Source organism: Ostrinia nubilalis, chromosome 9 (genome assembly GCF_963855985.1).
Source record: "Ostrinia nubilalis chromosome 9, ilOstNubi1.1, whole genome shotgun sequence".
Classification (NCBI taxonomy): domain Eukaryota; kingdom Metazoa; phylum Arthropoda; class Insecta; order Lepidoptera; family Crambidae; genus Ostrinia; species Ostrinia nubilalis.
In genome coordinates this window covers 15,988,675-16,015,756 of record NC_087096.1, presented here as the reverse complement: position 1 = coordinate 16,015,756, position 27,082 = coordinate 15,988,675, and the positions used below count along the sequence as shown (strand labels likewise).

General features: G+C 37.1%; 1 protein-coding gene across 1 annotated transcript in view; it reads left to right on the top strand.

Moving 5' to 3' along the window:
* The window catches only part of LOC135074747 (protein winged eye), a 130,929-nt gene that overhangs the window by 72,108 nt on the left and 31,739 nt on the right, over positions 1-27,082 (top strand). The window contains exons 2-7 of the mRNA XM_063969117.1: positions 6,676-6,758; positions 7,199-7,264; positions 9,784-9,910; positions 11,075-11,243; positions 12,959-13,157; positions 16,705-16,812. Of these exons, the coding sequence (XP_063825187.1) occupies positions 6,701-6,758; positions 7,199-7,264; positions 9,784-9,910; positions 11,075-11,243; positions 12,959-13,157; positions 16,705-16,812 (727 nt within the window). The 5' untranslated portion in view covers positions 6,676-6,700. The remainder of the gene's footprint in view (positions 1-6,675; positions 6,759-7,198; positions 7,265-9,783; positions 9,911-11,074; positions 11,244-12,958; positions 13,158-16,704; positions 16,813-27,082) is intronic.

Sequence of the window (27,082 nt, the reverse complement as noted above, 5' to 3'; positions counted from 1 at the left end):
AATACTCATTAAACCTGTATCCTGGCACTCTGTACAATTGTTTTTATTTATTCTGCTACAAGTGCTCACAGCTATTGGCCGCGAGGACAGCCGGAGGGTAGAAGGGTATTAGGGACTCCTATCCTCACAAAAATCACAATTATCGAGGGGACATATCCACTAAAAACCACACGTTGCTCTTCCAACACCAATATTAGTGACAAGCTAGTATTTCGTCCAGGGTTTTGAGTGAAAGACTAAAATATAGTAACCCATCATAAACTATCGTGTCTTTTTTGTTTAAATAATACTTATTAGATAAGACAAATTATTTGTGTCCACGAGTGTTACTTTTTAAGCCTAGGCCATAAAGCAGCAACATAATTGTTTTAGGCATATACGATAAGTAGATTCTTTAACCACCCGTCGCCTTCTGTTAGGAAAATAGAAAGAAGAAAGAAAGAAATTTTTTTTATTTGGTTCAAACAACCTATCCTTCATTCAACTAGACTTCCTAGGCTCCTAGCAAAAACACAACATCTTCCAAATCTAGATGCACACTAGGTCGTTACTTGTTATTGCTAATGCATATGCTAGCGCCCCGCGGACGCATCCATGCATTATAACATTTCACAGCGGTTCCCAGAAGGACCGCTCGGCTCGCCTTAAAAACTTTTTGAAATGGGTTAACGTAATTTATTCGGAACATCTCTCACTGTTTAATAGGACGCGGAACGATATAATGCTTTTTTTCTGTCTGTCTGTCCGCCCGCCACAGCCCAATGAACGGCAGTAGGTCGAGTCTCTAAAGGATTGAATTTAATAACTAAATTGGTTAACAAAGTTTAGTTAAACTACTCTATAAAGGAACGTGGAAGATGATCTTCATAACTTTGCTCGTCATCAGCAATGTAATTGTACCTGGAAGTAAATTCATTTCAATGAAGGTTTACGATTTAAATATTTCTTCGTCTTTTTTTTAATATCTAAAAAGTAGATCCATAAACAGGAATAGATGCATACTTTGGCACTTGTTATCGTCATCATGAATGTATCATTATCAATATCTACATAATCGATACGTGCACAATACTGAAACTCGAAATACTAGTTGCAGTGCGAGGATCATTTAATTTTAAAATGCGTACGTAACAAGAATATGATTAGGTTATAATTAACTACAGTCACGCACCGTATCGTACTACAGTAATAAATTATTATTTCAATATTTAATCAATATCCGCAATCAGCTTGCTAAGCATGATGACACCAGAACCACCTTTAATTTGATGTTTAATTTAAAACAATTTTTCTTCATATAAGATAGTCTTTTTTGTGTTTTGTTCACAAGCAATTAATATTTTTTTTATCCACAACGAGGAAGCTCTTGGCCTGTATCTCACCTGATGGTAAGTGATGATCAGGCCGAAGATGAAAGCGAGCTTCACACGGTATCCTCAACCACGGAGGAACTGGCTATCTTACCTCTAACTGACGGAACACAACAATGTTGTTAACATTGTTGTTATGGCGACAGATTTAGATAAGATGGTGGTAGCTAGCCAGGCGGTCTTAGAACAAGCCCTACCACTAACCAAACCGAACAGAAAAATCTGCCCCTACTGGGAATCGAACCCGGGACCTCTGCGTCTGAAACAGGTGGTCTTACCACTAGACCACAGAGGCGGTTAAATATCTGTATAAATGCAAATTGCGATTTTCCTAAATGGTCTAGCTAAACAAATTCATACCAACAGTTAGTTCGGGAAATTCTTTTGCGATAAAGTCTATAAATTCTTAGTCTTTTCTTTCTTTTAAATACTTTTTAAATAATAAAAATATTAGTGCAGTGATAGATTTTAAGTCACTGCTGTCATATTTAGCCATCTGCGCGTCTCTGCACTGTGACACGTCGCTCCACCGCCCTTTGTAGTACGTCCTGCATTTGAAATGATTATAAGTTTTTTACAAGTCATTCCAAACCTTTTTATTGTTGTTAGCAATTTAATAACTATTTTTAACTTCCACTTACATAATTGTTAGTTAAACGTAATTATTCTTACGGTTATAATATCACATGTAAATGCAGTTATGTGTAGAAAAACGGTTTGTAATAGGAAAGTAACAAACTTTTATTACTATTGTTCTATGTTATTTTATTATCAAATCAAGATAAATTGTGTATGTTTTTATTTAAACTAGTAAATTGCCAACGATCAAGCTAAACACTGTTTACTTTTTATCATGTAGGTTGTAATAGGTACGATTTTCCACCAGAAATTACCTAAAATATGCTTTATGTCGCCCGTATTCAGCTAAGAGTAAGACATAAAACCCAAGCAAGAACTTTAAAAACAAGTGGATTTTGTAATAAATGAGCTAAAGACCTCCTCTTTTTTGAAGGCGGTTAACAAAGTTGTTACACTTTAAAATGTTAAACTTTTCTCGACCTAATTTATATTTATGTTGCTCGTACATTTACATGTATTGCACCATTCTAAACATTTAAAACCGAATTAAAACTAAACTACTGACATGTTATGCACGGTCGGCCGAGTATTTAGGCGACTCGCAACATGTTTTCTAGTCCCAAAGCCCTTTATTACGCTAATTCGATCATTGTTCTGAATCCGTGCCACTCGCTCGCCAGACTAAACAGCTGTATACATATATACAGTAGGTGCGCTACGTTATGTATATTCTATTATAATCTTACATACAGACTTTAATGTACTGACACAAACCTATAAGCGAACTTTGTGCTTTAACCACAGAATACATAACAGTAGCAACATAAATTGCACCCACTCCTTTGATCAGGATCAGAGGCCGACATTTTAACGGTCTCAGCCATAGCACGTCCACTGCTGGACTACTACACATGGATATCATTGGGGGAGGCCTATGTTCAGCAGTGGACGTCCTATGGCTGAGATGATGAAACTAACTTAATTACCTAATAAATAAGTACTATTGTATGTAAGTTCGTCAATTTTAGTTGACTGTATTGGTTTGAAGATCGCTATTTAATAAATATTCGATACTAGTATAGGATACCGATCTCTAAACCAGTGTTTCATTCCTAGTTGTAACTAAAGAAATGATGGATGCTGTGAAGACGACATTTTTAGCAACTTGGTTCTCTGTCTTCCGCAATTTATAAGCTGGACTAAGTAGCTATGAGTCACATGCGATAGCCAATAAAAAGCTACTGTATCACGTTCAACTACCGTCCAAATGTTTCAATCCCGTAGCAATAATTGCCGCATTGTCCCGCTTGCGCAAGCGCTTCCCATACATTTTGTTTTGCGTGCGATTTGCCGATAACTTCATTGGGATAGTATTTGTTTGGTAGTTAAACAGTAGTTATGCAATGGGTAATTTGGTTTTTGTTTGGTCAGATTCCGTCAGAACTCCTCATTCATTAAATAAAATGGCTATAGCTATTAATGCTCTATGATTTTCGGTCGAATATTAATTTCACTGCCTGTGATGAATAGAGACGAAATAAACTTGCAAAAATCAGGCTGACACTTGCTGGTAAAAATAATTTCAAAAATGTACACTGTGTCTCCCACTAGGTAGACCGACGATCTGGTGAAAGTCGCGGGAGGTGCCTGGATGCGGGCGGCGCAAGACCTGTCTTTGTGGAAAACCTTGGGGGAGGCCTTTGTCCAGCTGTGGACGTCTTTCGGCTGAAACGAACGAACGAACGAATGCGTGTGAATTTGGAGGCAAAGTTAGCGATGTTATTTTTAAATATTATTATCATAATTGACCTGAATGATAATACTAAAATAAAACATTTTTACTTATCTACTTAATTAATTTGTTTGTGCTTTATGTAGGTAGGTAGGCATCAGGCATGAATGATAGAGAATAAAAAACCTAAGCAATGTAAGCGTGATTCAGAATTTCGGATAGAACCAATTTCTAGTTGTAAAAATTCTTCAAAACATAAAGTTCCCTAGTGAAATATCTTCTTTTTACGCAATAAATCTAAGCAATAATGCACGGGATTTATAAAATACACGTTTCCCTCGCGTAACGAACCATAAAAACTCTGAGAAGTCGTGACACAAAAAAGACCTCGCAAGTTCACTTTTCAACAAAAACGCGCGAAATCCTCGAGTCGTTTTTCTCGACGATTTGAAAGTGAGTGGCGATTCCAAGTACCAGGGCGGCAGAGTTTTTAAAGAGATCGCAATGAACCCAATGGCGTCTTGGCAGACGTCCATTGGAATATCAACTTTGTGATTGAAGCTTTTACGTACATTTTCGAATAACACAATTTTAACTGCCGCTCTGCCCAACGATTACGAGAAAACCTAATCTAGTATTACAAAAAAGTCCATTGTTTACAGAAATTGCCCGGCCATATTTGGCTTAATGAATGATTTGTTTCGCTCGTTCATCGTGAATGAAACATGGCTGCCTACCGTTGTAAATCTTATTGATTTTATTAATGCACGAGTTCGATGTACTGAGCATATGACGATGCGTGACGAGGCGTCACTGTATGTTGATGAATTGCTTTGAATTGCAAAATTGCACTGCAAAGTTCTAGAATGAAATTGTTGCCAAATATGTAGGTACGCCACTTGTAAGTGGAAATCGTTTCCCAGAATAACGCCTCAGTATTAAATTAATAAAGTACCTTACTTTGACCGTATCTTTAACGTTAATCGGTGTTTTAGTATGGAGTTTGACAGAATTTTTGACGTTTGTCAAAGTAAGATGGTGCAACCCAGCCTAAGTAGGTACATTATTTTTACAGTCAAATCGCCCAGAATCAAAAAGGTAGGTATTAGTTTTAAAGGACAGAGAAGGGATAAAAAATAACCCTCAAAATAAGAAGACTGTACCTATTTCGAAGACAGAAACCTGCAGAAAAATAATGATAACATAGGTACTTTCATTTGACTGAGTTCTTTCACTGCAACTTCTCGTCGTGTATTTTTTACACAAATACACTAGTAGGTACTTGCATACATAAATAAAGCTGTAATTTGCTGTTGGCGTACTACAAATAAAGTAATTAAACAACGGACTGACAATAAAATAGTTTCAATAGAAAACCAGATACCGTCATGGCATAAAATCAACTGAAAATGTATTTAATATTCCATACAAAGCAAAGGATCTGATAAAAGTACTGCAGTGTAATTAAAAAATTACCGTCGACCGTGAGTAAAAATGTCACAACTCATAATTTATTTATTTTCCGTTCCGACTGGACCGGTGTTAGGGGGATTTGAATAACTTTAACAAGTACAAAGGGAAGAGACCTTTGCTGTGGGTAAGCAGGATTCCAATAATAATCCTATTATCTTACTAATAAGTGAACGTTTATTAATCTTTTACAACGGAACGGGTGGTTTACGGTAGTATTATGCAAGGTAAAAGAATGACATAATTAATATTGTTAAATAATGTTATTATTGAAACTTAAAATACCTTTATGATTAACTATAACACGATAGTAATTAAACTAAACCAATTAAACACATTACTATAAAATCTTATAAGATACCTACGCAGCTACGTCACAATAATAATATAGCGTATTTGTCCGATTCCTTATTAGTTGCTTGATGATGCTCTTGTATGTGTAATATACCTTAATTAGTATAATTAATCAAATCAAATTATTATAAAGCCATAAGTTTATCCCATCATTTTAGCTTAGACCAAAATAATCACCTAATTTTATTCGTCTGAACAATCACCTAACAAGTAGATAAAACAACCTATCCCGTGTAATCAAGTGCCCTTCAATCTACATAGGTATTTCAAACTGGCTCGATTATACAGTCTCTCGCTTTCGCGTTTTTTCAGCGGCCGACAACATGCACGTTATCATGCAACAATGTTATAAGATAATGGCAGTTGTGTGCAGCCAATTAAAGTTGCAGCCTTACAAGAATAATGCTAGCCCGAAAGGCTTACATTATATGGAAAGGGTGTTATTTTAAGATGTAACATTGTTTACTGGGAACGCCTCTTTCGAATAAGTGTCGCAAGTACAAATTAAGCAAAAAGTCTGTAGGTGAAGCAGTTATGTTATTTTTGTCAATAATCGAAAATATGACACATATTCGTATCGTTAGTTCAATTTCAGATAAGATAAACCTGTTTTAAATTTTAAAATGTAAACAAGTCGAAAGTGACGCACTTAAATAAATCATTTCACGTTTTATGACTAAGGTTTATCATAAGGAATAATTATAAAATATGATCTTCAAATTGGCCTATGTTAATTTTTTGACAAATTAATTAAAATTAGTCTTTAGACTCTAATTAATTTTCTACGTACTTGATAAAAGTTTTACTATCTTAATCTTTCTGATGATATTTTTAGACGTAATTAGTCAAAGGTCAGCTTTTTTATTGATTCAGTATTAATTTCATCGTATATTGGTAATTCATAATGGCTGCTTTTCAATATCTTAAATTCAGCCATCATTTATGTTTCATTGTACCATTATTGAAAGCCAGAGTATTTTTTTTTCAAAAATGTGAAAGCTCTATAAGTAGAATAGTACACTAATAAGCAGAGAGTCTAGTCGTCACGAACGACACATTAACTATTTACTGTAACAACAAAACACCATGTGCAAAATCTCTCACAAGCCAGATATTACCTTTAATTTCACCCTGTAACAGTGACATTACTTACTTTTATTTTCTTCCCAGGTGGTGACGTGTTGCCCGGGAGGCGATGCAGGGCGGGGCGGCGGGGGGCGCCCGCTCCCGCCCGCCCTCTGACCTCCAGCAAGGTATGAGCTCCTGGTACATATTTTTAATGAACGCTGCGATTTTTTAATAAAATCCCACTTATTAACTGATTTTAATTAAAATCGAAGCTCATTAAAAGGGGCACGGTTTTCCCCTGTTGAAAGGGAAGTGCTTGCTAGATTAAAAAGAATTCTGTGATCAGAAGTTTTGAGTAAAAGTACGAACCTGTAGCTGCACAAGGTGCTAAATCGGATTTGATTTTTTTATAGACCTACCTACCTACAGTGCAGCTGGAATATTATCATTATTTTTAACACTAAACTTAAACTAACAATTTTATAAATCCTTGCTGCTTGTTTCACAAGTTCATAGTTCACAACTATTTTTTTGTTATTAGTCACTGTAAGTGTCGTAGAAGCTTTTTTAGAACTAAATACTACCCATAGTTAGTTATGTGTTTTAAATGAATGTTTTTGCACAGGTGTGGCCCGCTTCCCCCTCTATTCGCTGTTCCCGCAAGGAGCGAACCGACCCACAATACATAAAGGTATGTAATTAAAAAATGCGTATGCATATTTAATGATTCTAAAAAGTTTTAGTATAGGGTGACTTATGATTAACCGTCTAATGAACTGCAGCATTAACATTAAGGCTGGGTTGCACCATCTTACTTTAACTTTAACAAACGTCAAAAATCTGTCACACTCCATACGAAAAGCACCTTTCATCGTTATAGTTACGGTTAAAGTTAGATGGTGCAACTCAGCCTAAGAGACACTTTACATTTAAATACAATTAGGTATCGGGGTTTAGTTCACGACTACTGTCAAAATGTGTCACTGTCAACTCAAAAATTTGATATTTTTGTATTTGTAATGGACAAAAATAGTCGGCAATATTCGGTTAATAAATCAAATCGAGTAAATTTTGTGTGTTTATTATTTTCAAGCTTTTTCAATCTACAATGCGAAGTATTTAAAATAATTTTCCTGGAATATCGACTTCAACTTTTTCAATAACAACAAAACGAATTCATAACAAGTTTACACTTCCGAATGAGAATCTCCAACTGTATCCATTTCAAAACAAAATGGTATACAGATTCCGGTCCCTTCACCAAACAAAATAAAAGTGTAGCGTAACCGGGTTACACGCTGCGTGACGCCTGCGCAGCCCCGGGCGACGCGACAGCTGGAGATACGATACTGGAGGCGATTCTGTAGAGTACCACTATCTATACTTATTACTATACTATGACGCAGCTTTTTTATTTCTATCAGAAGGGATTGCTTAAAATATTGCAATGTAGGAATCGCATATTGATAAAGTGTAGATGGAAAGTGTATAAGGAAAAAGGCTTATCGCTGTCTTTACTCCCGAAGTCCCGATAGATCAATTTTATTATGAAACTAAAGAAAATAGATTGACATAGCTTTACTGTGTGAGGATGGTTTCACAGAATCGCTACTAATGTCAGTAGAAACAAAACCATGAGCTTTCTTCCACGAATTAAAAACTGACTACTTAAGCCACTGTCACTTTACATCATACGGAATTTGTAGAAGATAAAAAATTTACTAACCAATCGTAAGATCTGTCTGTAATTTATGTTTCCAGAAAATTCTCTGGCTTGGTTTTAATTAAAATGACATTATCTTGTTTTGCTGTCATAAGGTCTAAAAGTTTACCAAAAATATGTAGTTAATTTATGATGTCTGTCTACTTAAGTAAGGTGAAACTGAAAAATATCCGGGAAGACGACTTATAGCAACCGGGTATCAATTTACAATGGCATCAGAAATCAGAGGCGGTCTGATTCAGTCCGTCTGAATTCAATTATTCGTATTTGCTTGCATCTCCGATAGAAGCATTGTTCTATTCCATGCCCGCTGGCTACGGATTGTCAAGTTTTTCTCAGGAATGCCTCTTATAATTTCGATACGGTTGTTTTGAAACGGACGCCCAGTCGTAATTATGGATATTCCGTTACTTGCAATTCGAACACGAGTGTCGCTTCATCGGATTGGGCATTGTTTAATTAACAACCGACAGCCAATTTGTAATCCTTGGCGCATATTCAGTCAATAGCGAAATGGAAAATTACTCTAAGGTTCTTCTGTCTAATGTCAATAAAGATTTAAAATATCATTTACCTATAATATTCTTAATAATGCTAATTTAATACAGTTCCCAAAATTGATCCGAATATCTCCGAAATATATTTGAAGTCTGCAGCTGGTATCACAAATACAATTTGACAGCTTTAGCGCGTACCTTTCAGATGATCGCGCTTCGCCTTGACAATTGACATGTTTAGACCCAAAAAATCTCGATTCGAAGACGAGACTAAATTCAAACAACGTCTAGACACCGGGCTAACGCAGCTCCACGCGTGTCATGCGCAGATCGTTTGCGTCTGCGCACTTTGATTGACGCGCGTGAAATTGGACGGGGCGGCTACTCCGTCTCGCTAATAATAAAACTGTCTGTCCGTGTGTGGACTTAACTCCTGACGGTTTTGGGACCGAAGGCGATGTTTAAGTGGCACGTCCTTTGCATTTCTTTAAAGCTGCATTTTAAATGAATTTATTCGTTCAAACAGCGTAGGTAACGGAATTGCAGCACTGGACGGGATCTTGATTCGACCGTCACTCAAATTGACTGGGCTATCCAATATCATGATGATGTCTATCAAAGTACCGTTTTGCGCATGACGTCAATGAGATATGTATTTGCCAGGGTCCAGTTTGAATACGGGTCAATAATATTACCTCTTTTGCTGTCACTTTCTGCAAAGTCTATTAGCCAAAATGTAATTTTGAATTGATTCTTGTCTATGACTGACAAATTAAAAGTTTGATTTTTAATTCAGGTTTTTTGTTAGACTTTATGAATATTATCTGAGGCGTTTTTATTGGAAATCGATTAATGATTTTCTACTGGATCTAAAACAGCCTTATAAAATCATATTATTATTGTCTTCAGTTTGTTTACTTCATGCTTTCTTCGGCCTTTATGTTTGCTTCATTTAACTCTGCCCGTTTATTAATGTATCGTTTGTTTCAGTAACGGAGAGTTTGTTCTCCACGTCTCTGTCGACGTTCGGCGTGCCGACGCCGCCGCCGAACTCGCCCTACTCGCCGCTGCAGCTTGAGTTTGTCAACTGTCAGCAGCGGGTTTTGCTTGCAGACAAGTGAGTGCTTTGTTCTCTTCTTCTTTATTATCTTTTTCAACCCATATTCCTTGTATAATCTTATTATCTACCATTATTCAGAAATTATATTAACCGGCAGACAGTGGTGACTGAGTTTGTTGCGGCGCTTCTTCTCAGCACTTGCCAAATGTTGGTCTCGAAGCGCTGGTAGGGTAAAAAGATTATGAGACATGTAGAGGCTCCTTAAGAGCATATGACGATTTGTAAGAACTATTTATTAGTCTAAACAAATAAAGAAATTTTGACTTTGACTTTGACATTTAGTATGCCTTTTCTTATTGCAGTATTTTAACTTAAGAATGCTATGGAAGTGTATACCAAACAACTGACTACTATTTTATCTTATCCTTTCAAAGGGGAAGTGCGATTTCAAAGTCTTACTCAAGTGTTATTGCAACTTTAATTACTTTAATTTTTTTGTTGCCTACATAGGTCCTACCCTTTTCACATTTTAATTAAGTCCGTGATCACGGGTCATGAAAATATCGAGTTTAAATAAACAAGGTGCTCGTATTGCATGGATTCCCGTGCGTTAATCAGTGTTAGGTATCCCCCGTTTGAAGCGCTGCACACGGGGGATCGAGTTCGGTTCACCCCGATTGACGTGGTTAGGCAAGCGTCGAATTATCTGTATCAGTTTTAATTTAATGGCTATTATAAATATTTTAATTTCATCTGGCGATGATTTTACTTCCAATTTAAAACAACCATAAACCCCTTTCCCTGGAAGCTTTTCAAGCACGAACACATGGTATGATTTTATTGAGGCATTAATCGATTTTGACGATATGTCACTCAATGTGTGCTATTAGATTCATCGACATGATTATACGAGTCATTCATGCTAGCTCTGCTCTCTGCTGGCAGCTGGTCACAAATTCTTTTCGTTCGTTCGTTTCAGAGAAAAGACGTTTATCATCATCGTTTCAGCCATAGGACGTCCACTGACAAACTGTCCAAAGACGTCCACTGCTGGACAAAGGCCTCCCCCAAAGATTTCCACAAAGACCGGTTCTGCGCCGCTCGCATCGCATCGCACAAATTATCTTATCCATAGTTTTAAATTTCATTATAATCCGTGAAAATTAGTGATACATTATTTTTCTTTTTACAAGAATACTTAACGCTGTTTATCTTCAACAGGGACTCAAATAAAATGGATGACGGGAAGCTAGGCAAGTGCATGCCTGAGCTGTGCTGCCCCGGCGACCGGCCCATGATCGAGGGTCTCAACGTGATGCAGCCCCTCACTATCAAGACGGAGCAAGCTAAACGCTCTTGCAATACCTGTCTCACCAACTCACCCAAAAAGGTATGTTGTAACATAAAAGAAGCCCATGACGCTTCAAGATTCGAAGAATCTATAACCTGAAAGAGAGATGCATAAGCTCCTGTCATAGCACATAATAATAATAAGTACTTCGTACAGAAGTTTTACATCGCGAAGGTATTTAAAAAAATGTGTGCTCAATGTCATTAACAATATGGTGTAATTTAGCCTGTCTCGAGTCAAGCACCATTTTGTTGACAAACGTCAGTGATCGGCACTGCGCCGAAGCTATAGGGCTGACTTCGGTAAAATGATGTGACGTGAGGTGCCAAACTGCGGAAAATAGCGGAGGAAATACATGATTTAGCATGAATTATCATGAATAATATTAACTACTTATTTACCTCTCAGTGTCTTGAGGCAACTTAAAAAAGTACATTCTGTGTTTTTATTATTATTTAGGCAGTTAAATACTGCACAGTATTTAGTACACCATTTTCTTTATTTTCTTCCATCATACACAAGAATTACGCGTGCGTGAGTCAATGTTCGCTCGTATGTGAGGCCTTCTCTATTAGTATCCTGTAGGTGGGCCATCGTGCGTGTTTTGTTTTCGATGTAAACTCGCGGAGATGAACAGGCCTCTCACGTTTTATTGCCCTAGTGGCAGCGAGTCTTTGACACTACTATAGTCCGATCCCCGTTGACCGCTAGACTTTTGTTGTTAACCCACTTCCAACACAAGCTTTTTAATTTTGATCTTACTTGGTTTGGCTAACGAGGATTTAATCTCGGTTTCTAAATTGAGAATGACAGTTTGAGAGTGCGTGAAACTTAAGGATGAATTTTATATTAAAAGTTCTATACTTGATTAGAAGATGAGCACGCTAAGCCAGAAATATCAATTCAGAATCTGGGCCAACCTTTAAAAAAACGCAGGTACCTACACAACAGCTTTATTGCAGCTACAATGTAATGTAGCATTTAACTTATTTATAAGAAGTTCAACTTGTATAACTTTGGATTAAATTCGATGAATTGTATTAGTGAAATTGGCTTGCAAGTACTAAACTCGTATAAGTGACAAATTGTTATCGTTTTTGTCCAACAATGCTGCTTTGATTTTCAATTATATCGAGCTCTTCAATTAAAGAGCTCCTGTAGCTGTCGTTTTAAATCTTATTTTACAAATTAATTAAATGCGGACTTGATTTCTATTAGTGTTTCGACAATGCAATTTGCAGATTGACATAATGTGTATGTATCACGTCAATCTGTTTAATTTTTAAATATTTTTTAATTGGCGACTGCTCATGAATGATTCAGTTTGTCATAATGCAGTTAAATCATGATTGATTGGTATTCAGCTTACGTCCTGAAGAAATACTTCAGTAACCTTAATAAAAAAAATGATGTGAAGCTTTGCCTAAAGATTGAGTGGCAGGGAAGTGATTCTTAAACATAGTAGTTTTTGTTAGAGTTACGTCTATGCAAAAAGCGGACTTATAATTATCAATAAGCATTCTGGAGGTATTCCTCGAAGCGCGTTTAATAGAGAACTGCAAGAACTATTCGTCGAATACCTTTGGAGCGCTAACGAATGTTACTTCTGCTGAAACGTGGGTGAAACAATTTAGGAGCCCGTGAAAATGGGTGCGCTTCGTAGATTACCACTGAACGCCTCGAGTTGATACGGTTACGATCCCTTTCCGGGTTGATAAATGTGCGACGACCTTTAATCAAACTCCCTTTCCCAGGTGATGCACACAGACAGCGGTTGTAGCCGCACCAACCCAGTGACGTGGCTGGGAGTAGGTGCACCTGGCGTGCAGGTGGCGGTCAAGCGCGAGCCGCCGCCGCTGCACGTGTCCGAGCTGGTGGCTGTCAAGCTTGAACAGGCGTCACCAGGACATAAGGACCCCCCCATGCCGCCTATACCGCCCTCGCTCAACAACGGTGAGTTTCTATGATTATTTGTTATATTTGAATATTGTTATGCTGCAACTTTACTTTTCATGTGTGTTAAGTGTATGCAAATAAATGATTTATCTATCTATCTATCTATTTATCATACATAATCTAGCTTTGCACCTAGGACAACATTGTAACTTGAGCTGTTTCGCGTATAGCTATCTGGACCACAAGCAGGACAGGATCTGCTGCTGTCTATTTCATCCTCGTTAAATAACAATCAGAGTCTATACTAGTCTAACAAATAGAGTGTTTTACCCTCAATGAAAAAGACCTAATAGAAAGAGAAGAGTTACTTTTCCATTATTTATTTTATAAATTGGTGATACGTTTTGCGGTCGTTTTCAAACGTTTTATTTTATATTATCGAACTATGCGCCAAAATTTCAAATTATGAGATGGGACATTATTATTATACGAGTACCAAAATTACTCTAGTCAGACTTTTTTGTGTGAATAATTAATGATGATAATTAATATTAGTCAACATAAAAACTACATAGGTAACAACATTTTATGTTTGTTGACTTAACGTCTAATACATAAGCTAAAACCAGAATCACAATTTATATTCCGACCTTCATGCAACAACAAGTCGGTTACCAGCGATTTGAAATTCGAATACCCGGGTTACGTTTCACTCGTATTTCTTTCCAGAAGTTAGTCTATAGTTAAAAGTTGATAATACATACTTATATTTCTTCCTTCCATTTAAAAAGTCTGCCTATCTATCTAAGGCTGAGTTGACCTTATTTTAACCGTGACTAAAACCATAACCGGTGTGCATAGTGTTTGCATATTTTCGAAGTTTGATAAAATTAAAGTAAAAAAAATATGAAAATAGGTTGTCCCTTCACAATTTACGCGTAAGTAGTTAGACCTCTTTTCGTTTGTAAACACATAGCTGGCAATCTAACACACACATACACGTATTCAAATTTCGAAGCGCTCATTTCGGCGATGCAAATACCAGATAACGCATGCACACTTCTGCCCGCCTGGTACCTCCGCGTTCGAGATTGCGAGACAGCTATCAAACCGAAGGCGTCCGAAGGTGTGCGAGTGACGAGACAGATCTGTCTCTATTTGATTCAATGGGATGTGCCGTACGAATGTAGCACGTAAGAGTTGGCGCACACCGTTGATTTTTCGTCGGCCGATAGTTTAGTCGGACAGTTGAGTATGGGCATGTATGGGAGTGCGCACACTACGCCGATTCGATTTGGCCGATTCTTCATACAAATTAAAATCGGGCACAACGTCCAGGCCTGTTCATCTCCGCGAGTTTACATCGAAAACAAAACACGCACGATGGCCCACCTACAGGATACTATTCGACAAGGCCTTACATACGAGAACATTGACTCACGCACGCGTATTCTTGAGTATGATGGAAGAAAATAAAGAAAATGGTGTACTAAATACTGTGCAGTATTTAACTGCCTAAATAATAATAAAAACACAGAATGTACTTTTATAAGTTGCCTTAGGACACTGAGAGGTAAATAAGTAGTTAATATTATTCATGATAATTCATGCTAAATCATGTATTTCCTCCGCCATTTTCCGCAGTTTGGCAACTCACGTCACATCATTTTACCAAAGTCAACCCTATAACTTCGGCGCAGTGCCGATCACTGACGTTTGTCAACAAAATGGTGCTTGACTCTTAAGACAGGCTAAATTACACCATATTGTTAATGACATTGAGCATAAATTTTTTTAAATACCTTCGCGAAGTAAAACTTCTGTACGTAGTACTTATTATTATTCTGTGGCACAACTATCGGTCAACTAAAAATCAACGGTGTGCGCCTACTCTAATGCTATGGACTTGGCTCCACGCGCTGTTTGATACGCGAGGAATGAAACAGCCGTACTTTTTACATCGACCGACAGTACTCTACCTAAAAGTTACAATATTTAAAACTTTAATGCCCGTTTTCACCATCAATCCCTAATTTTTAGGTGACCCCTATGAAAACAAATTCCTGTTATATGTTACCTAGGGGTCAACTAAAAATTAGGGATTGATGGTGAAAACGGGCATAAAACTTATAATTAAATTCTTCCTCCAATAAATAAAATACCTATTGCAAGTCTCTAATGAAAAAAAAAAAAAAAAAAAGATTACTAACAAAAAATAAAATAAAGCTTCACAAGTGTTTAAGTATCTATTAGTAATTAGTCAGGTACCTAATTTACTAGCTAGTATTTAATATTTTACAAATTATCGCTTTCGTAGCGATAACTGGTACAGGTAATAATTATAATAATCTGTGTGTTAGTTGACGTATTTGAATTAAAATAGAGAACGGATTAACGGTGTACTAAAAATAAAATACCAGGTATAGTTGAGGAAAATTTTATTTAGCACGTTTATACGTAATGGGTTCCGAAAAATAGTAGCTAGGTAAATAAGGAAAATGATAAATTTATGTTCTTGTTCGACGCCTACTCCGTCGAGTTAGGAAAGTAACTATTATTAACTTGGGCTGAGTTGCACCACCTAACTTTAACGGTAACAATAACACTAACCGTTGTTTTTTGTATGGAGTTTGACAGATTTTTGAAGATGTATTTTTAAAGTTGCCTCTTTTTCTTGTTCCAATCCTTCTGTTTTACTTCCCGTGCAAAAATCCTACCTCCTTCTAACTCTAGTTTTAAAAGCTTCTGACTACGATATCCAAGTAAATATTTTGAAAAATCTCTTCATACCTAATTATCCTACTAATATTATAAATGCGAAAGTTTGGATGTCTGGATGTTTGTTGCTCTTTCACGCAAAAACTACTGAACGGATTTTGATGAAACTTTACAGTATTATTGTTTATAACCCAGAATAACATATAGGCTATAATTTATGAAGATCTGTGACAAACTAAATTTCACGCGGGTGAAGCCGCGGGCAAAAGCTAGTTATTCATAACATTTGCTAGATCAGTAGCTATTCAAAGTTAGACTCTGTTTAAGAAATGAATCCGAAATCTGAATCTGTGCCTAAATCCGAAAGTTGTACGTTTTCACCACTAAACTATTTGATGAGGTTTGGGAGAGGAAGAGGAATTAATTAGTTTTGGAATTTTAGGACCTAAGAAAAGGACAAAATATGTATGAAGCTATGAAAGTTCATGTGAGTGAGGAACCTATTAGAATATTCCCAAATGAGAACTTCTTAACGAACAGATTCTATGATTTATTTATTTTACCAATGGTCCGTGAACCTCACTCGGCATGGGGCACACTGAAAACCAGCGCCGTGGCCTTCGTCACCGTGGGCCACGGCACATGCTGAGTGGGGTCCCGTTGCAGTGGGCATCTTGTTGGGGGATGGGTGGAACTGCTCAGTTTACTCTTGTTTTTATTTTTTCTTCTTCCATTATTATGTGCCACTGTCATGTCTATGTAATTGCCTGTATTTGGGTGATGTCCATTGTAATAAATGTATCTTTCTTTCTTTCTTCTTACTATCAAAGCTGATGAGCAAATCAACAGTATCAAATGTCATCTGACTGAATCTCTTGTTTCCCAGGTTCCATTCCCGTTGGGATCGCGGTGGCGCGGCAGAGAGTCGGCGACGCCGGCCTGCTGGCTGCGCTGTCGCAGCAGAAAGACAACCAGCAACGATTACATGACATCGGTAAGTCCGCCATTTATGCCACATGTATTTAGAGTTCTTTTGCGTTGTTATTCTAATTTAGGAGTGTCAAATATTTGATTTTTCCAATCAAAATGACAGCTAACCAACCCTAGATTATAAGTCGTTTCATCCATGAAGACGCGCCCCACCATTCTTCCGCATTCAGTTTTATCGGTCCACGCTAAATTATACATGAGTGCACACGCACACTACAATAATGACGCTCGGATTGCTCGAATCAAACTCCCCGCAAACCCGCGCTTCCATCTACCAAAAATTGGCGCTGGCGGGACGCATCTTCGTGGATGAAACGATCTATACAGAATGATGCGCAAGAGTGCCTTAGAAATAAATCTTAGATAAAAATCGTAGTTCATTTAAAACACGCAGTCACGAAGCGCGCAACGCGCGTGCCGACTCGGAACGCTATGCTATGTTTGCGTCCGAGGCCTTTCTTATCTATTGACTGACAGTCGATACTGACGCCATCGACCGCTCGGACAACCTCCTCACTGATTCTGAGAGCCTGGTACCTCTATGTATTTACTGTGATGCGCTTGGTAATGAAAAAAAAGTAAATTAAACTTTATCGAAGGCCAGAGGAGTTGTTTCCAACACAAAATCAACTCTACCATCTACAGAATACGTATAAATTTTCAGAAAATGCGATTACTGGTTGCTCCACTTCTTGTAAATGATTTCGCGCTTCCGCATAAATTTTAATGAACTTCAGCAGTACATGTGTAGAAGGCGTTTAACTAAGCAGTATAATTGAGCGTTGTATATATTCGTTATCGTGGGATCACGCGAGTTCCAGATATCACCTTGGGCTGCGCCGGCGCCGAAGTTACGAGTCCGCCTGTTGTTGCCTCATTACTATAAACATTACTAATGTTGTTGTTTGGATTCGTTTTAGATGTGAATGGAAGTTTTTGAGACATAATTTCACGCACTAATCAACAGTCGTATTTTCCTTGAATGTAGAGACAACAAAACCTTAAGGTTTTTCTTGCTTCGTCAATGATGATGTTGTTATATTCTCTACAATCCTTATAACCTTCGGAGGTCTAGAGTAGGTCACTTGGTGGTATTCTCAAGACAAAGTTCAGGTTACAGGTTGACCTAATCATCAATAAATGTTAAGGTCTTACAAAGTTACAATCTAACATCATACATTATGTAGCAAGTGTTTGCAATATTATAATTGGATAAAATTAATATTGGTTATATCATTGTCTATTAGGGATTTGTTTGGTACTTTAATTGCATAATTACGTGGTTTTACCTTAATAACACATATTTATACAGTTCAATTGAGACAGATGTCACGAATTAACACACAACGCGTGGTTTTTCTGTTTCCATTTTAATGTTTTTTGCTCTATTTCCATTTAAACTGACATGTGAACTAAAAGCCACCATACATGGGAGTTTGCTTGCTTAATTAAGACGCCAACCGCTCGACATTACGAGGAAAACCGCGGGCGGTCGGTGGTTTTCCCCGCTTTTTGAATTGAAATCGATCGGATCCTGGTACACCTATGATCGATGTTGAAAGATAGGTACAAACAGCTGCACATCAAGCTCATAATAAAGTGTCTTATATCGTGGTAATATGTGCTATTTTGGAACAAAATGTATTGTCTTAATTGCAGTCGTCGCAGTTGACTATACTTGTAATGATTTATCAATGACCTGCTGTCTGGAAAATGACGAGACCTTTTTCTATGACATGCAACTTGTAAAGAGAATTCGTTCTTGTAACCTGACAAAAATAACGTTAAGCTACTACTGGGTAAGCCACGTCTGTTAGTTTGTTTTCTATTGTTGCTTAGTTAGATTTAACTAGACGAATGATGTCACTAATAGAATCACGCAGTTTTCAATTAGGAGTTCCATTAAAATCTAATCCTGAAGATACTCCTGTCAAAGACTCGAAATATGAAACGTCATAAAATATCACTAGCCCGAACCAAAAAGGGGACAAGTATTAAAGGGCGTAGGAGTTAAATTGTGGAACTCCCTTCCCTGTAATTGTAGAAAACAATCGAAGCGTGCGTTCGCTAACTCTGGACCCTGCAGCCTAAGCCGACTTGAATTTATCGCGCACGACTCGTGTGAGCACCGGTCTAATGCGATTTATAGCGCACACCGTTTGTATCCTACAATTATATGGTAATCGCTTTGGGTGGGTCTATCCTGCAAGGCGATGTCGAAACATCCGCTACGTCAGTCTCTCTCACGCATGCCGGTTTGCTAAGCTGTGCGACAGAGACACTGAAATTTAAAAAGTATTGTCCAGAATCGGGCCTCAGATTTAGTTAGGGCTTCAGTAACAATGGCCTAACTAATGGCTAGATTGTCTTCCAAGCCGGTTACGGTTTTTATGAGAGCGTCTTTTATCCTCAAGACGACACTTTGTCTCTTCTAATTCTATCGATGAACCTCCTATTACTGCTTTGCATGTTTATTTGGGTCGAATCCTTTTCCTTTTAACAAAGAATCAGTAAAATGTCACATACCTAATCTTGATACTTCTCACGATAGGCGAAATTCCAGTCCAACTAATCCTATCCATTCAAAAATGACAAAATTTTAAAAATAGAGTAAATAGTATGTATGAGGATAACAAAGTTCAGAGCTTACACCGACTTTGTCCCATTTATAATTAGCCATTCGTATTCCCCAGGTCAGGGCCACTTCCAAACTGGCCGTCATTACCCGCGGACATAATATTTTCAGCAATTAACTACCGTAAAGTGATTAGCAAAGGACAACAATTTCGTTGGCGTTTGTTTATCGTATAGGCGACAGCTGAACCCGTTGATTGAAATGGTGTCACTTAATTGGTGTATTTTTTAATAACTGCAATGAGTTGAGTTATTTTCTTTGCAATGTAATGTAACATCGATTTATGATTATCTTAACCTGATTTCTTTGCTCGATTTCTTATATTACCTGTGCATATGCCTCGTAATTTTGTCTTTTTTTCATGCTTATATTTCTATTTGCGTGTTGCATCAGCCAGCAATCAGCGAACCTAGTCAAAATGCCATCGCAAACCTATAAAAAGCTTTCGACATTATACATTATATTAAAACTTAGAACATAAGTGCGTTAATTGTCAATTGGACGATACACTGACCGTGTTTGACATTATAAATTTACAATTGGCGACAATGCCCCGAAGGCATCGCCGCTTACGCAACTCAAAATTTATTGCATTCTGCCGTTTTTTGCGGACGCCTAATGATTAATACGGGGCCTCAATCAATTATCCCGCTGCAGGTGGGTCTTTTTGCATCGCTAATGAGCTGAATTAACTAGCTTTGCTCCGCGGATTCGCTTGGCAAAATTTGGTCGGGCTTTGAATTTATAACGCGTTTATTAAGCTAGTTCGGGGTTTAGCAGGGTAGTATTTTGATTCTCCTCTTGTTCCATTAAAGTTAAGAGAAACAGACGAACAAACTATTGTAGTTTATTATCAAGGTTACGCTCACGCACGCTATGTGTGGTACAGGAATCCGCAAATTGGCTTTACTTTGAAAGAACTCATTAGAGTCATTAGACCCACGTCTGGTTCTCGCATCAGAGAATAGCCAACTGTGTAGCAGTTTTTTTCCGCAGTTTTTGGTTGTATTTTTGCAGTCAGTTGGAGCAGTTGACAATCGTTTGTCTTCTCTACCAGACTTATCTCTGTCATGATTGAGTTTTTGGAAACTGTATAAAACCGCTTCTAAACTATATCGTGTGTCGTTCACATACCTAGTACCTGCTTGCTCAATATTCCTCTTATCTCGGTTCCAGAATTAGTTTTACTATAGATTACTAATGAAGTAATGGAAAACTTGAAGAGTGGTGCTTCCTATCACAAGCATAGCTTCATAATATTAGGCTAGTTATTGTTTTGTAATGCCAAATTGTGAGTGACATTAATGCAGTAAATTCAATATTTAAAATTCAAAGTTAAGGTTGATCTGCTGGCAACCACAATCGATCATGTCTCGCAGCTGTTCGTGGCACGATCCGTGACCCGATGGGCAATTGTTATAAACGACGTCATTACTATGCGCCGGCGCAGTTTCGTTTCCGCTTAAATGCAAAATTGAAGTAAGCATGATCGGACATGCGACGCGACGTGGACTAATGTAACCACCTGCCACTCCTGCCAGGGTTAACATGGGTGAAAAAAGTAGTTTTGTTTTGAAATTAAAAGAAGATAAATTGAAATTATTTATTTGCATAAGAAACACGGCATAAAGAGCTGTGGATACCACGTTACAGTAGGGTTAATCCAAAACACTGTTTACATACTTTCAGGTCTATCTGTCACTGTCGCTCATGCTGACATCTTGCTTTGCGTGAGAGGAATGGCAACATTCAAAACTTCGGATAACCATAACGTTTTTCGGAGTAACCCCGTAAATCTGGACAGACAGTTTCGTATTCGTAGGTGAACAGTTTTAAGCGAAATAATAATTAGATTTAAAGAACATAAGAGTAGATTAAAGTACAGATACTTCTTCACTATTCTCGCAGGAATTTGAATCACCTTAGAGCAGTGATTTGTATACTTTTGCCTAATGAGATTTTTTGTAATTTTAGGTCCTTGCAACTCTGAGAGTTGACTCTCCGATCTCTATTTTATCATCGGGATTTTTTTAGTAGTCGTTTTTTTTTAGTTTTCGCTGGGCTAAGAAAGAAATACTTCTAGATAACTATATGAAAAGCAGCTAATTATTTAGGTGCCCAATTTTTCTACGTACTATCCAGCAGTTCAATACATGATGTGCAATGTTTTTTTATTCAGGTGTTCTATGAAACTATTCCATTGCTTCATTGCCCGCAGTCATGCATTATAAATGCATTCACTTCTGAGAATGGTCTATTGAAATTGTTAGTGTTCCTTTTTTAGCAGTACTTTGTCGGTAAACTGCATCAACTTCTTTTTTTCTTGTCCAGTTTTCAAAAAGGAATAATGATTACGTCAACTGTAAACGACATAATAAGACAAAGAAAACATCCTATTATGCGACAATACTTAAAAATACCTGTAAAAAGTTAGAGCCTAGTAAATATAGGGCTCCTAACGGGACACTTAGTTATCATAAAAATCGTACATAAAAGAAAAGCAAAGGCTATAAAGAGAGCCGTTAAATAAAACGCGTTCGCTGCTACCGATAGCATCGCCGGATATTATCAACTTGGAAATTATTTACATGGCAAAAAACCAGCCAATTACATGCTAATCAGTTCTACAATTACAATATACTGCCTTTTATAGTCTGTGAGGGGGCGGTTCGCGCGCATTTTTACTTTTTTTGGCGGTCATTCTGAATGCAACGATTGCGTTTTGTTTTTTTTTCAAAAGGTATTTTCTAATAGCACCACCTTGTTTTGCGTCTTTTAGTACTAATTAAAGAGATATTTACGCATTCTATATTAAAGTATTTAGAAAATAATAGAGCTGTGACTATTGTGGTCCATACTTTTAGAATACTTGTCAATGACCCCATGAACTGTGAATTTGTGACCGTCGTCATATCTGGCTAAACATTAATTTTGTCCTCCCTCCTAAATAAAAAATCAATAGCTTGCCCCTATCGGGAATCAAAAAGGGCTGTGGTTTAATGGATATATTAGATTTGAGAGCATTTTAAGAACCCACTTAACTATTGCATCTTGTAGTTAGTATAAATTGTTTTTAATAAAGCATTGTTAGAACTAGAGCTAATTTAGCTAGTAATTTCTAGAATAAATGCATGAAGTAAAACTATTAATTTGGTTGACCTACCAGGACATCATAAATGTTCAAAAAGTATATTGCGGTTTCAGTAGTCAGTAGTTAACACCAAAAAGGTTAAAAAGGTGATAGTAGGTCTTTACAAACGCTGACATTTCTTTGTGGGCTTATTAATATTCCTTGCTGGTCCCATCTGTGCCATTATGTGTTAATATTTGCTGATTGGGATCGTTTCTTACTAACGTTAAATAATCATTGAAGTGAGTATGTAAGTCCATACATTAGCATATCTATGCTACTAAGGAGTGTAGATTTGAATATTAATAAGTAAGAAAACGTCTAGACTAAGAGCTAGTTAACGCCAGACTTACGTCATTTTATAACAGCTGAAAGTTTGTCAGCGTATGCTCCCTAGGTTAGAATGTTGGTGCATCATGAAGTTGGGGTCATCGTGGCTTTGGCGACTATCCTAAAAAAACTGTCTGGCAAGGAGTTGGATCTGTCAAAACTGTCTGGCCGATGAGGAAACTACTTCTAATTTTTGCCCAAATGCTAACCTATAATTGGGTTGGGAGCATACGCTGAAAAACTTTCAGCTCTTATAAAATGACATAGGTCTGGCGTTCACTAGCTCTTAGTCTAGTCGGTTAGAACAAAATGAACCGATGCAAATGCACGTTAGCTGTATCCAATCGGTATTTTTATAGAGCCGTTGTATTAGGTACAGTCGACCGCTCATCAGACTGTTAATTTTTGATGCAAAATAGCCTGTATTACAGTGGGATAAGGTGCCCCTACTGGGTAACTTGATGTGCCGGCGTATTACACCATATTGCATGCAAAATTGATATATTCCCGGTTGTTGGCGATTAATTGTTTCTCTTCGGGTAATGATGTAATGAAATGTAATCATTTTATTATTATATTGAAATAACTGTATATTTTTAGCCATATCGGTGTTGCATTGTTGAAACATTTGTCATTTCTTTATTTACATGCTTGTTTACGGTTTTAGTGATTTCAAATTAAACTCATTAGTAATTTATTTCGATTTATACATTGAATTTTTAAAATTTAACGTTTGAATAAAAAGATATTATGAACTTGGACAAAATTATTTGGAATAATAGTAAAAAATGTCCGTTAACTCCGGTAAATGTAGGTTTTATTTTGTGGTTCTACTTCAAAAAAATATTTTTTTTCTGGCAGTCGTATTTTTTAAGGCCTAACTTTGACCGTAACTATGACGATAACCGGTGTTTTTTGTATGGAGTTTGACAGATTTTTTACGTTTGTCAAAGTTAAAGTAAGATGGTGCAACCCAGCATTAGTGTTCCTTCCTTCTATCGTTAACTTTAACTACGCAAGATTAATCGTGTACTACTCGGTATATTCGTGCTTCCATTAATATAATGTGTTTGTATTGTACTGTCAAAAGTAATTCGAGGGCCCCATAGGAATTCGAGTAATTTAATCAATTTTAATCAATGCGACTGCTCGATGCGTTGGGCCACATAAAAAACGACTCACACACGCCCCGGTGGCTCGGTGGGTACCGGTTTTGAATATTTGAGGTCCCACGTTCGATACCTGTCGGGATTAGGTTTTAAATATTCAGGTTTTTTTCATTCAAGTGATTTGTGATTAATAAATTGACCGTGCATGTGTGGGATTCAAGTATAAGGTTTATATTTATGAATCTACATTTTATAGGTTCTTAAAATTATTTATTAGTATGTTGGTAACATCTAGATCTAGATCCTAAATACATATAGCTTGCCTTACCTTCCACTAACTATAAGGATGCACAATCTTTTAACTATAACAAACGTCAAAAATCTGTTAAACTCCAATAACTCCATACAAAAAGCACTAGAGGGCCTAGTGTGAGTTTACGTCGAACGCATTCGATGTCGACCGCGTAAAAAAGTGACATTAAATGTATGACCGGATTGTACAGCGCCCCTAGCGGGAACGTTCCAGAACTAAAATTTTGATACATTTTTTTAACTCACTAGTAAGGACGTTTGATGAAAGAAAACTCACACTCAGCCCACAGTTATCGTTTTAGTTACGGATAAAGTTAGTTGGTGCAACTCAGTCTAAGTTTACCGCAAAACTTTGATAGAATTATAATAACTAACTACCTACTATTTTATGTACCATCGTGAGTGTAGATTCATACTGTAAGTAAGTTTTCTCTTTTCAGAAAACGATCTTAAATCTTTCAATTCTCCATCCCTCTCATTAATATCGGGATACTACCTACATGAGAGAGATAGAGACAATCACAACATTCCGCAAAGAAGTTTCCCCCCTCAGCTGATTTTCCAAATAGATTGAAACTCTAAGCTTTGAGCGAGCACGTCATCAACTTAATGCAAAATGTGTGTTTTCATCCCAACTATCCCAACTAATATTATAAATGCGAAAGTAACTCTGTCTGTCTGTCTGTCTGTCTGTCTGTCTGTCTGTCTGTCTGTCTGTCTGTCTGTCTGTCTGTCTGTCTGTTACGCTTTCCCGCTTAAACCTCGCAACCGATTTTGATGAAATTTGGCATAGAGATAGTTTGAGTCCCGGGAAAGAACATAGGATAGTTTTTATCCCGGTTTTTGAAACAGGGACGCGCGCGATAAAGTTTTTCTGTGACAGACAAAATTCCACGCGGGCGAAGCCGCGGGCGGAAAGCTAGTCTTCTATAAGTATTTAAATCATTTAATGGTTAAAGAACACATTACATAGTAGCAATCTACTATCTAATTTAGGATTGATTTAGGCTGAGTTGCACCATCTTACTTTAACTTTGACAAACGTCAAAAATCTGTCAAAGTCATAGTTACGGTTAAAGTAAGGCTGAGTTGCACCACCTAACTTTAACAGTAACTATGACGATAACCGATATGTTTTGTATGGAGTTTGACAGATTTTTGACGCTTGTTAAAGTTAAAGTAAGATGGTGCATGCAACCCAGCCTAAGTTGGTGAAACTCAGTCTTAGGCTGACTTGCACCACCTAATTTTGAGCGTAACTTTAACGATAACCGGTGTTTTTTGTATGGAGTTTGACAGATTTTTGACGTTTGTCAAAGTTAAAGTAAGATGGTGCTACTCAGCCTTAGAGTCGTTTACTGTTGTTATGTAATATCTTACATAAATCTTTTAATATCATTTAAAAAGCTAGGAAACCTTTTCCATCTTTTCTGTTTTTCAAGTTGCCAAACAGTTATCAGTTTACATACATAATTATGATAATAAGGGCCAAACAAAGAAGTTGTTGTTTAGGGAGGGGAACCCAATGTTTTAATTATATTTTACTAGTTGTGCCCCGCGGTGTTACCCGCGGTAAAACGTATCCTATGTGTTAATCCAGCATGTCAGCTAACACCATACCAAATTTTATTAAAATCATTAAAGCCGTTTAGACGTGAAGAAGTAACAAACATACGTACACAGTACACAGTACACACTCACAAACTTTCGCCTTTGTAATATTAGTGTGATGTTGATTTTTGCTTTAATAATCAACTGTTCTGAAGGCTAAAATGTTCATAATTTAACAAGTGTCATTTTTTATAGTTACTTTTGTGAAGCCTCAATGTAACCTTGTTGGTGATCAAATAAATAAATAAATAAATAAATAATGATAAAATGAGTAGAGAGTAGATAAATTTTCCATTCATCATCATATGGAGGCATCCTGCAGATAATTTACTATGTCACTGTTTCTGGTAGTGTCTAGTTAATGTCTGTCTGTCTACTCTACGATCTTTTTTTTTCCTCTCTAGACAATGCAGGTATTTTCCTATCCCCTTTCAACTTGTCTCAAGTCGTAAAAAGGTTGTTTTTTTCTGGTTGTTTCATCCTCTTTGTCGCGTCGTGTCGACATTCAATGGTTGCTCGTGGCTCGTGCTGTATCTTCATCTAGACCTGGCTGGTCTCGTCTGCTTTGAATCTAGAAAACAAAGGAATAAAAATCTTTTTGGCCAGACTTTGTAATAAAACCTTTGAAATCTTAGTGCAATGCAGATTCTTATTAAAAGCATTTTGATATCCCAAATTCTATTTCATCATTTTCTTCACTTGATTTTTTTTCTTTTATCATTGTAGTCAGAAGTCCGTTTCACAAAAACTCGTAGACTTATAATGAACGAATTCACTTTTATTTTTGCTATTAATAAGTTGAATTAATCATGTCTTTGCGGATGTCCACCAAAAACCATTTAAAGTAAATTTCATCAACGGTATTATTCAGCGGGAATCAACAGACAGAGTAATTTTTGTATTTATAGTATTCGCATAATAATGCCTTACTTTACTCTCCGAGTACTTGAGGTATTTACTAATTCCATTGACATCTGGATTTCCAATTTCGCAACAGTCAGTTAGATGAATCAGCTGACGGCAACTACAAAATAAATCAATATCTGCATCCAAACTTGTGGCGCGTTACTTAGCAACCCTGACTCAGGTCCCCTTCGCGGTGACCCTACCGCTATACTGCGGGCCTACTCCCAAACGTAATCCGAAC